This window comes from Monodelphis domestica, chromosome 8 (genome assembly GCF_027887165.1).
Source record: "Monodelphis domestica isolate mMonDom1 chromosome 8, mMonDom1.pri, whole genome shotgun sequence".
In the NCBI taxonomy this organism is placed as follows: domain Eukaryota; kingdom Metazoa; phylum Chordata; class Mammalia; order Didelphimorphia; family Didelphidae; genus Monodelphis; species Monodelphis domestica.
In genome coordinates this window covers 57,661,836-57,675,698 of record NC_077234.1, presented here as the reverse complement: position 1 = coordinate 57,675,698, position 13,863 = coordinate 57,661,836, and the positions used below count along the sequence as shown (strand labels likewise).

The 13,863-nt window shown below is 37.7% G+C and overlaps 1 protein-coding gene across 3 annotated transcripts in view; it reads left to right on the top strand.

Annotated features, from left to right (window-relative positions):
* RASA2 (RAS p21 protein activator 2) overlaps positions 1–13,608 on the top strand; it is a 154,794-nt gene extending 141,186 nt beyond the window's left edge. For all 3 annotated transcript variants that reach the window (XM_056807533.1, XM_007502113.3, XM_007502112.3), the window contains 4 exons: positions 959–1,182; positions 5,071–5,174; positions 6,637–6,826; positions 10,008–13,608. In XM_056807533.1, coding sequence (XP_056663511.1) covers positions 959–1,182; positions 5,071–5,174; positions 6,637–6,826; positions 10,008–10,038 — 549 coding nt within the window. In that variant the 3' untranslated portion in view covers positions 10,039–13,608. The remainder of the gene's footprint in view (positions 1–958; positions 1,183–5,070; positions 5,175–6,636; positions 6,827–10,007) is intronic.
* The last annotated feature ends 255 nt before the right edge of the window (positions 13,609–13,863 follow it).

Sequence of the window (13,863 nt, the reverse complement as noted above, 5' to 3'; positions counted from 1 at the left end):
GGGTAAATAAATTTTGTTCTTACTGTTTTTTAATGGGCTTCTTAATAGGCTTCTAAATTAATATTCCCAAATAATCAAGGAAGTTTACTTTAAAAACCAGTACTTGCCAATCTTTCAGTTTGAGAATTCCCTAAACTTTAGACAATTCTTCCTAAACTAGGGTCCATGATTTCTTATATATACATTTTAATAACTGTATTTGGATATTATGTTTCCTTTGTAATCTTAGTGCATTTAAAATATGACTGTGGTCCATGACACAAAAAAAGTTAAGAACCTTTGCTCTGGGTTCTTAAAAATTATATTTTAATGGTCAGCTGGATAGCTCAGTGGATTGAGAGCCAGACCTAGAGACAGGAGATCCTAGGTTCAAATCTGGCCTCAGACACTTTCCAGCTGTGTGACCCTGGGCAAGTCACTTAACTTCCATTGCCAAGCCCTTACCACTCTTCTGCCTTGGAACCAATATGGAAGGTAAGGGTTTAAAAAAAATTGTATTTTAGTTTTCTCTTTGTAACACCACGTACTTCAGTAGTTGTACTTTAGTACTCCTCTATTCCTTTGACTAGAAGGAGTTTATCCGTTGTTTTAAGACTCAAACAAAATACCGCCTCCTCCATAAAGACTTTCCCTGCCGTTGGTCCATACTGCTGTTTGTTTAATATTGTAGTTTTTAGTGTACACCCCCTGTTTCCTCTTAGGTCCTAAGCTTCTTTAAGTAATCGATTTATTTCTTAGTTTGGCAACTTCCTCAAGTGCCTAATTCAGTGCTTTGTACATAATATGTACACAATAAATGTTTGGTGGATAAACAAATGATGTTGTATATATTGAGCTCATGAGAGAGCAGTAGAGTCTAATGAAAAATAATAGAGTCTGAGTCTTTGTTTTTTTAATGGAATAATGCAGATTTTAAAAATGTTAGTGTTGAACATTTCTTTTTTAAATTCTTACACAGATGTTTCAAGTGATACATATGGAAAAACCACACACAGAGAAACCTCTTTATGTCCAGGCAAACAACTGTGTTGAGGCAAGTGAGTGGATCGAAGTACTGTGCAGGGTGAGCCGCTGCAACCAGAGGCGACTGAGTGCTTATCATCCCTCAGCATACCTCAATGGGAACTGGCTTTGTTGTAAAGCTACTAGTGAGCACACGGCAGGCTGTACTCCGTGCACTGCGTAAGTCACTTTCCCTTTTAAGAGATGGCGTTTGAGTCTATTGGAGGAAACTGGCCCTCATGAACTCTTCCTTAATTTATAAGAAGTAGAAGCATTTAGGTCTGAGTGGACCATTGTAATGTCTAGTGATTGACCACATCTAAAAAGCAGGTGCCCATCTATACCTAGAGTTCGTCCATGCCCTCTCCGTCAGGAGTTCTGGGATACGCTGCTTTCTTAGTCTAGGAGAATCATGGCTGGTCATTTGGAAGTTCAGACTTCTGAAATCTTTTCAGTGTTGTTGTTCAGCCATCATTATTGATAAAAGAAGGGTTTGGATTGTCTGGGTGGACTTTGAGATCCCTTCCAGTTCTAAAAAGTTCAAAGATTGTACTTTTACTCCCCCAAATAAGATCAAGAATTAGAAGGGGCTTATAGTCATCAAATCCAGTGGCACAAAACCCAAATCAAAATGGAGCCTCTAAAGTATACCAATGGACCCCTTTGGGTTACATATTGGCTTCAGAAAACTACATATTCAGGGACAGCTGGGTAGCTCAGTGGATTGAGAGCCAGGCCTAGAGATGGGAGGTCCTAGGTTCAAATCTGGCCTCAGCCACTTCCTAGCTGTGTGACCCTGGGCAAGTCACTTGACCCCCATTGCCTAGCCCTTACCACTCTTCTGCCTTGGAGCCAATACACAGTGTTGACTCCAAGACGGAAGGTAAGGGTTTAAAAAAAAAAAGAAAACTACATATTCACATAAAATCTATATTCTGTCATCTTGTTAGTTTTGTTAGATTAATTTTCCAATTACATTTTAATCTGGCTCAACAGCATTCACTGGGTAATGTTGCACCTTGAGTTTTTGACACCTTTTTATTTTTTATTTAATGCCACCTCTGCACCAAACTTCACTCTTAATACACTCAAGGAATAGTCATCCTGCTTCTACTTGAAGACATCCAAAGAGAGGAATAACCACTACGTCTCTAGGCAATCTATTCCACATCGGGACGATTCTCATTATTAGGAAGTATTTTTCCTGCATCAAACATAAATGGACCCTCCTCCTCCTTTCACTGATTGCTTCTGATTCTGTCCTCTGGGGCCATACAGAACAAATGAAATCTGTCCTCCACAAAAGCCCTTTAAATATATGAACACAACTATCACATCTTCCATGAGTCCTTTTTTTTCAAGGCTAATGATATCCTGTTTCTTCTATGTATGTCAAGATTTTAAGGCATCCTTTACCCATCCTGGTTAGCCTAGTCCAGATAACTATTATTTATTGTCCTTAAATTGAGCCATTCAGAAAATACAATACTTCAAATGAAGTCTAATGAAGGCAGAAGACAGGGTGTCTATCACCTCCCTATTCGTATTAATAGTGCTACTCTTCATGTAGTCCAAGATCCCATTAGCTTGCAGTCCACCAACACCCCCACCTCTTCTGAGAGCAAACAGTTGCTTTCTACTTTTACTTTCATCATTTTTTTACTAGGAAGTTGATTTTTTGAACCCAAACATAAAACTGCATTTGTACTTGTTAAATATCTTATTAAACTCAGCCCATCGTTCTAGCCTAAATCCTTTTGGGTCTTGACTCTTTTATCCACTATATTAGCCTTCTTTCTTAGCTTTATATCATCAACAAATTTGAATGCCTTTTTCCAAATCCACATTGTAAATAGCCTAGAGCCAAGCATCAATCCCTGGAATGATCAGCTGATGAACTCCTGACACACTGACCACTGAAGAATGCTCCAACCATCCGACCAGTTCTGAACCTGTTTGATTGGTTGTATTGTCATGTCAAGTAGGGATGTGATCCTTACTTCCCCATCTTCTCTACAAGAACATCAAAAGTTTGAGTAAAAGCTTATCATCTCCGTCTGTTATTCTCTCATCCACTTGTTTAATGATCCTGTCAAAAAAAGGAAATAGTAATAGTAATGGACACGTATACAATGGTTTATAGTTTGCAAAACATGATATAATATACATGTATATGTGTGTGTTTATGCACAGGGTAGCCAGGGGAGCGTAGACGCAGTGGATAGAACACCAGTCCTACAATCAGAAAGACCCGAATCCATGTCTTGAACACTTCCTAGCCCTCTGACCCTGAACAAGTCATTTCACTTCTGTCTACCTCAGGGTCCTTCTCTATAAAATGGGGGATGGGGTGATAACAGTACCTCCCTCCCAAGGTTGTTCTAAGAATCGAATGAGGTAATAATTGTATAGGGCTTAGTATGATCCCTGACACATAGCAAGTGTCATTCAAATGTTATTGTTGTTTTTGTCATTGTCATGATTATCTTACATGCACACACATAGAAATCCATACACACAGATTTTTATCTGAACCTCACAACACCTGTGAGATCAGTGCTGTTATTTTCCCTGTTTTATAGGTAAGGAATCCAGGGTAGGGTTAGAAAGCTAGAAAATGTCTGAGGTAGGATGAAAATTCACATCTGACTCTACAGCCAACACTTTCTCTTCATCATTACCTGGAATCGTCCGATTTTATTGAAGGCATGTTGACTCCTTGTAATTATAGCTTCATTCTCTACATATTTACCAGCCATTTCTTTAATAATTCTTACTCAAATTTTCCTGGCCATCTACAAATTCTCTGGCAAATTCTGTATTTTTCTCTTCTTTGCAAATCTAGGCAGTATTGATCCTTTAAGGGCTTATAGTCCTTCTCTCATGTCCTTTGATTTTCCAAATATTGGCAGTGACTTGGGGATCTTCTCTGCTAGTTCTTTCAAGGCCCTAAAAGGTCATTTGTAGCTTTCTTACCATGTCCTTCTCTGGAAATCAGTTCCTCTTTGTCTTTTTATTTTTTGTTATTTCCAGTATAAAGATCATTCTCCTTTGTAAAAAGAAACAGAAATACAATGGGAATTGAGCAGTTATGCATCCTCTGTTTTCCTTTTTTTATTGTCTCATCCAACCCAAGTTTTGTACTTTCTTTCCTTCTCTTTTTGCTGCCAGTGAGGTGGCACAGTGAACAGAGTTCTAGACCTGGAGTCAGAAAGACATCTTCCTGAGTTCAAATCTGACCTTAGAAACTTGCTACCTATGTGACCATAGGCAAATCACTTAACTCTGTTTGCTTCAGTTCCTCTACTGTAAAATGAGCTAGAGAAGGAAATGACAAGCTCATCCAGCATCTTTGCCAAGAAAACACCAGGTGGGGTCACAAAGAGTTGCTGAAGGGGACAGCTGGGTGGCTCAGTGGATTGAGAGTCAGGCCTAGAGACAGGAGGGCCTAGATTCAAATCTGGCCTCAGACCCTTCCCAGCTGTGTGACCCTGGGCAAGTCACTTGACCCCCATTGCCTACCCTTACCACTCTTCTGCCTTGGAGCCAATACACAGTATTGACTCCAAGAAGGAAGGTGAGGATTTAAAAAACAAACAAAAAAAAAAACCAGAGTTGCTGAACAATAACAAAGTGATGGGAATCAGACCTGATTCCATTAGGATTAGGAACTTCTGGGTAAGGAAACTTCTTCAACCAACATAAGCCAGCACCTTTTCTGAAATATAAGCCTTCTAGCATTTTCTAGAACATTCAAGGGTTAAATGACTTCCCAGAGCCATAGAGCCAAACTCAGGTTCTTCTTTGGTTTCAAGGCTGACTTGGCCCACTGTCACATCATTAGCTTCCCTCTACAGCCTCTAGGTATTGGGCACTTTAAAATTCTGAGCACTATTTTTTAGGACAAAGGCATGCTTACCTCTTTTGTTTATGATTTAAATAATGTTCCCTTTGCATTCTTATCAGTCTCTTTAGACTAATCTCATTGGAATTCTGTAATACACTAGGAAAGATTTTTGGAAGAACAAGTTACAATGTTAGCATATTAATTCTATTTTTTATTCATAGAGGTGTTCCTGCAGACATCCAAATAGATATTGATGAAGACAGAGAAACAGAAAGAATTTATTCTCTTTTTACCCTTTGTATGCCTAAACTGCAGAAAATGGAAGGTAAATTTAAGTTTTATCTAAAGATAGCATTTCTGAAATGAGAAAAGGAAAACATCAATATTAGTCCCTGTTCTCCTCCACCCCCACTCTACCCCCATTTCCTACACATCTTTTGGGTAAAACAGAACTGTGAGAGGACCAATGTAATCCAGCAATCTGCAGGCTTTTCTTTAAAACTATAAGTGTGTTTTATTTTATTGTTAAATATTACTTTCCATACTATCAAAAGTGTGTACATTGGATTATTATGAAGTTAGAGACTACCCAGGTAACCAAAGAATATATGTCCAGTTATAACATAAGCAGATTTGTAAATCAGTGAATGACCATATTAGCAAGATGGTAGTGGTTTTGCTGGTTTGTTTGTTTGAAGATGATACTGTAATAAAGCCTTTTACAAAGAAAATAAGAAGTGGGTCTCTCATATGTGGCACCAGTCAGACTAATCTTCTTTTCAGCCTGTAAAGCTGACAGTTCTTGGACATAAAATTAAGGAAGGAACAGGAGAAATTAGTGAAAGCACACAAGAGAACAATAAAAAAGATCTTAACCATATATGCCTTCATCTAAGTTACATTATGCATCTGGTTACAATTCTTTCTTCTGTAAGTATTGATACAAATACTACAATACTGAATGATAGTGTATTTTTTATATACTTTAAACAAAAATTCAAATCTCAATTTGTCTTAGTTATGTTTTTGCTATACAGTAATTATAGTGTTTTATATTAGACTGTGCAGGAAAATCATCTATTTTTCTTGAAGGAGAAAAGCCTAGCAAGGGGAAAAAAAAGTAGGGGACAAAGGAAACCCAATAAATACTAGTTGGAAGGCTCTATCAATTAAGTGTTGAGAGTTTGTTCTTGTTTTTTAAATGAGACTGGAAAACCAACTGGGAATTGTCATTTAAATGGCTAAAGCTTATATAGAGCTAATAGATGCTATTGCTGATGTGGCTTATAAATATTTCAGAAGATAGTACTTTAATATAGGAGCCCTGCAAAATACCCCATTGTCATGGAAATTCATTCTTGGCATATATATATTTAAAGAGGTTTAGTTAAATTTTATCTAGTTTGGGGTTTGCTTTGTCTTAAGCTTGGGACAAATAGCAGGAAATCTTTTTTTATTATGGTGAAACTGTGGGTCTCAGAAAATAGGAACTAAAGGTATGTTTTGGCAGTGTCTGTACTGGCAAAAATATACTGCAAAAATCATTTGAGAGATGAACCAGATCATTCATTACTCATATGGAAAATTAGCAAATTCCACAGTACTATTTTTTTTTTCATGAATAGTCACTGAACAAAAATTAGTTTTTTAATAACTTGGATAATCCTTATTGACATTCTAGTTAATTAAATTCCATGATTTTAAGAATTTTAGATGACTTCTTGTACTCCCTCGCCTGCCCCTATTAGGATAATTTCCTAAAATCAGATTTTTCTTCCCCTTTGTAGAGGCTTGTGGGAGTATAGCAGTTTACCAAGGACCACGGACAGAGCCAGACGACTATTCCTATCTTACCATTGAGGACTCTGTAATGACTTTTAAAACACTCCAGCAAATTAAAGTCATCCTTGAGAAACTAAATGAACCTCATGAAAAGTATAGAAAGAAGAGATCTACAAGTGCCAAATATGGTAGTGAGTGAGTATTCTTTGCCACTATCATGTGTTTGTGTGTGCAGGTACATGTGTGTATCATGGATGTCCTAATGCCCGAGTTCCATGATATGATGGGTAAAGTGCTCCCCTTGATGCTCTCTGAGGTCTCCCAGCCAAGCATCCATGGGCAAGGGAGCCACATGCAGCTTCCCCAAGCGGCTGTCTGCCACATCACAGACGGGGGGCCCCCACACCACACATGGCATGGGAGGGCCTCGCAAAGGAGGGAAGATTGGAGCGGAGCCCCCAGAGCATCAACAGTGAGTACATTATGGCCAAAGCTGCTCCACAGAGAGGTTCTGTGGGCAGTGCTGTCTCTACAGACACTTTATGGATTGATACGTATGTCTGTCTGCACACATCACTAGCTCTCCAGCATCCTTTTCCCCCTGTACACTGGTGATGGATCTTGGACCACTGCATATGTGTGCGCAGCATCGGTCTAGAGAGCTCCAAGTGAGGACAGCCCCTTGGTCCAGGACTTCTGGCCACTGTTCTGAGTCTTAGACACAGGAAGTGAGGGGATCAGCCCAGGTCCCGCTGTGGCTGAGGCTGGCCTACTCTAACAGGCTACCTTGTCTTCCAAATTGGTAATAAAAGACAGAAACAAAACAGCCCTTGCCTCAAAGAGCTCATATCCCATTGAGGGGAGAGGATGTCTACCCAGGCAAGTAAATGCAAAGGTCTTCAGTGGAGTAGACAGTGCCCAGGACAGACAGACCAAGAGAGTCGAAGCTCCTGGAGGCTGTGTGTGCCCAGGAACAGCCACAAGGCCCAGACCCCAAGGGCAGGCATCTGAAGTCAGACTAAGGGGCCGCTTGGAGCTGGAGCTAAAACCAGAGAAAGCATAGCTTTGATGTGATTTCTGTACTGAACACAGGACCTTGACTGTAGGAAATACCCTAGGTAATTGTTTCACGAGTTAAATTTAAGCCACGTATCAAAATCTTAGAAAAAAAATAGACCTCCCCCCACACTCCAACAATTAGCAAGACCTTAGAAAGTCAGTTTTCTACTTGACTAGATAAAATATATCTACAAATAATAAGCAAGCAGCTGGGTATGGGTTTGGGTCATCATGTTAGTATTTTTCTTGTATGAATTTTCTTAGAATTTCCCCTTGATACCATAATGATCTCCTGGTTTTTCTGGCCAATGGAGGGTAAGAGAGAGAAGGACAACTTAAAAAAAAAAAGGACAACCAAAAATTATTTGTATTTTCTGAGTGTAAGGGGGGAGGGGCTATTTATGTAAAAAGGTTGGACTGGATTATAGTTAAATATAGGATTGCCAGCAATTAAATTTATTCCAAAAAGATTTATTTATAATTTATTTTACAAAATATAGAAAGAATGATGTAGGAAATCAGAGAGACGATAGGGTAAGATATCTAGCCTAAGCACCAAGTCATTTACTCCTGGCCCCTGGCTCAACCCAAGCAGGGACAGTTTAGTCCTTAACCTGAGAGGCCTCAGCCCTTGTAGCCAAGGACCTGGGGATACAGGGAGCTTCTCTCAAGAGGATAGGTTTCTCCTGAGGCTAGTGTTTTCAGAACATATCCAAAAAAGGAGTCAGCCTTTTCACTCACCACATGTCAGTCCAAAAGGAAGATACTAAGGATGGTCTCACCAGGAACAGGGTCTCAGATCCAGTCAGCAGATTCTTCTTCAGCCTCCACTCCAAGTAGAACTGACTCAGGAAGTTGTAATTCCCTTTTAAAGACACTTTCTTTTGCATCACTTCTTGTGGCTTCCCCTAATTTTACGTGTATCAATCAGAGTTGAAGCTTTGCCCAGGGGCAGTTAGTTTAATTCTGATTCTTCACCTACTGTTGCACACATGGGTCACAGACCTCCCCCACTCAAGTGTGTCTAGGGTATTTACACATTTGGTGATTAAATCTAAAAATGGTCAGATCTCCCCACTCAACTTTTAAGTAGGGTGTTTACACTTTTAGTGATTAAATCTAAAAAATGGGCAAGGGTTACAATTTAATCTTCACAATCAGGAGAGAGTTAATCAATTTCATTTTCACAATCAGGGGAGAGTTAATTAATTTCATTTTCACAATTAGGGGAGAGTTAAATTTAATCTTCACACTGAATAATGCCATTCTGATACAATACAAATTCTTTCTCCGCTGAGCTTGCTATGTGCTGCCTCCTGACTTGACTCAGCCTGACAAGAAAGTCTGCAGGCTCACCAGATAATCTGCAGTGTGCAGAGTTGAAAATTAATTGGTCATTGCTAGATGTTTTAAGTTTCTAGACACTAAATATTGCTTTGTAAGCAAAAAATTCATAGATTGACTTCCTTCTCACTGTTTGAATTTAGGGAGCTATTTGTAAAGCTCTTTGAAAAGTGGCATGTAAATACTTGGCTTACTGATGATATTTTAACAACCAGAATGAATGAGACACATTCAGAGTCAGACCACAATACTTTTTTTCTTATTCTTGATGGACCAAAAATTGATAATGATGAGAAAATTTACATTGTAAACACAATATCCTTGTTTCATATAGTCAGTTCTCTAACATCTGTGGTTTAGTTTGTTATAACACTGTAATACTTCATGCAAATTCATTGTTAGCTAATTAATTAGCAGGATCACAACAGATCATGTTATTTAGTGGTGATAATTATGTCAAAAGGGAAATAATAGTTACCATATTGGTACAGACATAGACTCCATGTTTTCCCAAATTTGGATTGTAAAACATGCATGTAGTTTATTATTACATGTTAAGTAGTGGATGGTAGTGAACAAGGCATTGCAGAAAATGAATAAGAACAAAAAGACATTTTGAAGTAGGAAAAAATCTGACTTCCGAATCATCATACTTGAGCTCAAGTCCCAGGCCCATTGCCTAATATTTCTTTGTCATTTACCCTCCTCTTCTATGAAATAAGGGTTGGAACTCTATGATCTCTAAATCCCAGGTTCAATGATAATGAAAATGATGAAGAAAGTAAAATGAATAAAAAATATTTTGTGGAAAAAATTATATTTAATAATTCTTCAGTATATATCCACATTTTTCTTTCAAAAATATAACATTTTAGGGTTGCATTTTACCAAAAATATAAGATACAAAATTGGTTAATGTTATTTTTTGTTGTTGTTGAAGAATTTACAAAATTACTTTTTATCTTTTTTTCAGGGAAAATCCAATTGTTGGAAAAGTGTCCTAATCAAGTTAGAATGTGATCAACAAATTCAGAAGAAACTGGAATTATTATTTTTATTGGAGTTTTTTATTCATAATGTATACTTGTCCAGAGTATTAAGAATGGACATTGGCTTCAATGTTATCTGTGTTCACATTGTATTTAATATGTATTAGATGGAACTGTTTGGTTAGCCACATTGAGGTGTGGTATTGCCAGAAATTTTTCAAATTCAAGGTTCCTTTCATATCAAATGTCTTTGCAGCCATGTTTCTGCATCTACTTTTAATTGGAAGGAATATTTCTAAGGAAATAAGTTCTAATGCAGTGGTTCTCAACCTGTGGGTCGCGACCTCGGTGGGGGTCGAATGACCAAAACACAGGGGTCACCTAAAGCCATTGGAAAATACATATTTCTGATGGCTTTAGCCTCTGAGAAATCGTGCTACTTTACAGCAAGATCTCGGAAAGAACGGGGACCCTGTTGCCCGCACATTGTACTAATATTAGTTACCCATCAGCAGCCCTCCCCCTATGAGGGGTGATGGATTTACCCTGTTGCCTGGAGACCGGACTCAAACAGAGACCCAGAGAGAGCACCCAGACGCTGGCTCCGGAGCGGTTAAGAGCGAGTCCTGGAGCGGATAACTCCTGGAGCAGATAACGGAGCCGAGTAATCCCAGCAAAGTGAAGCCTCAGCTCAAGCTGGAGGGAGACGACAGGAAGAAGAAGGCAGCGTCTGCAGACCCCCTCCCCAGGCAGGACTTACCTCCCACCCCAGGGCTCAGGCTGCCTCCTGCTGGATTAATATTTCTCAACATATAATTAAATATTGTTTTTGTGATTAATCACTATGTTTAAATTATGTTTGATTTGTAGCAATGAGAATACATAATGCATATCAGGTATTTACATTCCGAATCATAACTGTAGCAAAATTACAGTTTTGAAGTAACCACCAAAATAATTTTTTGGTTTGGGGTCACCGCAACATGAGGAATTATATTGCGGGGTCACGGCATTAGAAAGGTTGAGAACCACTGTTCTAAGGAAGGCTAAAGTCTCCCATTGCAGACAGCTTCTCATCATCTGTCTGTAGTCTAAGTACCTGTGTTCACCACCAGTGCCTGCTGTATGCTGCCAACAGTTTATTGCAATAGAAAATTCCAACATATGGTACCAACCTATTCAGAGCTCTCCATTTAGTGTGGCCAGAGCTCCTTTAAAAAGAAGCAATTTCTTTGACAATCTATTGATCATAACAGGTCACAGAGGTGACTGAAGCAGATACTCTGGAAACTGCCAGGTTGGTAGGTAAACCAATGCTTGCTTTTAAATTTTAAATATGATTCAAGTAGGAGAAATCAGGGAATTTGTGCATCTTGTTTACATTTGGAATGAGTAATGGCAGGTGAAATAAGATGAGACCACTATGTGTTTAAAAAAGAAAAATATCAGGTACTCCTTTTTCTTTAATAGAAAATTCAGGGTATTATCACTTCTAAAGACATATCTTTTCTGAAAATGAAAGGATACAGAGAAAGATGGCAGTTAAAAAGATCACTTGACTTCACTTACTTCCTAAAAAATGAAGGGTCATTATAAATCGGCCCAATTCATCTCATGTTAAAGAATTTAACTCCAAAATAATCACTCAGAGCACTTTACAAATCTGGCCTGTCCCAGATTGTACATTAGATACCTTGTTGTATCTAATAATCTAATGATCAGTTGAATGATCAATAGGGTTTTTTGTTTTGTTTTATTTTGTTTTTTTTGTTCTGAAAAACAATTCTTAAATGAAAATGTTTGTATTGCATTTGTGTTTCTTTAGTATTTGCTTGATTCCGTGGAACTTGAGCTAGCAAGTTTTGCCTATCAAAAATCTGAATTTTGTTTTCTCTAAATAATTTACCCTAAAAATTATAATTGTACAGAAGCAGTAAAAGCCAGTTGCCTCTTTGCAGATGGTAGGAGGTATAAATGTTGCTTCATCAGTATTAAAAACTATGGTACTCTGTTGTTTTTTTTATGCAGAAACACTCCTTACGTGGTACTTCATTCTTGGAGTATTTTTGTTTTTCTGTTTCAAACTGTGACTTATCAGTATAAGTCTGGATTATGTTGTATTGGTGGTGGTGGTGTTTTCAAACATAAGCTATAGTTCATAATCTATTTTGGCATGTGATTTAAATATATTACCTTTTTTCTCAAGTCCTTGAACTCCTCCTGTCTAAAAGAACAATGAGCTACCCATGTCCTGTGCCAGTCAAGGTAACTGCAGCTAAGGCCTCAGCAGTAGCTGTTTTACTCTGTGATTCCTAAAGGCAAGAGAAACTCTCCTGTATTTTCAAACCCAGGTTTCATTGTCCATAAAGAAGATAGCATTTATCATGAGAACAAAACCATGTCTATCTAGTAACAAAACACTGATTCGAGTTTTAAAGTTTTCATTGGTCATCCACTGTCATCTTGCCTACTTGTCACTAAAACCTCCAGTTTGGAATGCCCTGGTCTTGACTCGTTCTCAGAATCGAAAATTCAAGTAAATAAGTTTTCTTTGTAAGGTTGACTCAGTTAAAAGGATTAGGAGGCTGAGTTTTGGCTCCACAAAGAACAAACATTTGAAGCCTGAGTACTTCTTTGTGACTTCACACTCCTTGCCATTGCTCCATAATATTCCTTAGCTTCATCCTTGTCTTCAACTCCTAGATCTTGCAACACCCTTATGATTTCAGAGTCTCTTCCCTGACTAGAACTGGCCTCTTTCTAGCCCAGGTCACCCTAGAATCCTAAAAAGCAAGAAGAAAGGGGTGGGTAATGGGAAGGATGTGTCCTTATATGCTGATTAGTACTGGTTCTTCCTTTAACCACTTGCCCCAACTGACCTATTTCATTGATTTCAATGAACCAAAAATAATGTAAATCTTAATTATAGACTTTAAGCTCTTTTGAAAATTTAAGTAGCCTTTAAATCAGGTAACACGCCAAAGCAAAGTTTTTTGACTCTAGTACTTTATTGGTCAAACTGAAATATTTTGTTTGCTGAAATAATTTTTAAAAATCACTGTGATAATGATGAAAGTAAAAATCAGACTTTGTTGTTTTTATAACATTTTCCTTTTATTTGTGTTTCTTTTTTAAGCTAGTTTCAGTTATCAGAAAAGACCCATTCATGACAGCTAAAATTCATTTTTCAGAAACCCTTCTGCAATAGAATCTTTTTAACATACTTTTAACGTGCTGTAATACATCCTATTAAGGCAACAAAAAAAAAAACCCCACCCAGACTAAACTTCAGGCGTTGTTGTTGCAGGATATTAAAAATGTACAAGTCATTCTAGAATCAAATGATTGTCCTATACTGATGCCAATGTTAAATTACTTACATATTGATTAACTGAGCAATTAATATTTGCTTATGGTCCAATTTGAAATATGTTATCAGACTTGTAGTTTCCATTTGTGTAAGTGTTGTATTGTTTAAAAAATGTATTTTTATTTAAATTTTATTTTCTTATCAAGAGTATTAAAAAATTTAAAACTTTTGTAACTGTTGCTTAAAAATTACTCAAATAAATTACAGGAAGCCTACCTATTCCGCACTAAAGCTGATTTCGTTACTGATTCCAGGGTACCTTCAAAATTGTTTAAATCATTATAGATTAAACAAAGAATGATGGTAATGAGATGATTAAAAGCTAAAACTGAGCTAGGGGAAAGGAGGCAGTTTAATTATTCTTTGTGCTTTGGGGCTTTTCTGGATGATTTCAATTTGTTTCCTTCCTCACCAAGGGACAGAATTTGTCCACTGATGTACCTGGTTCTTTAGGTACTTAAATTCTCTCA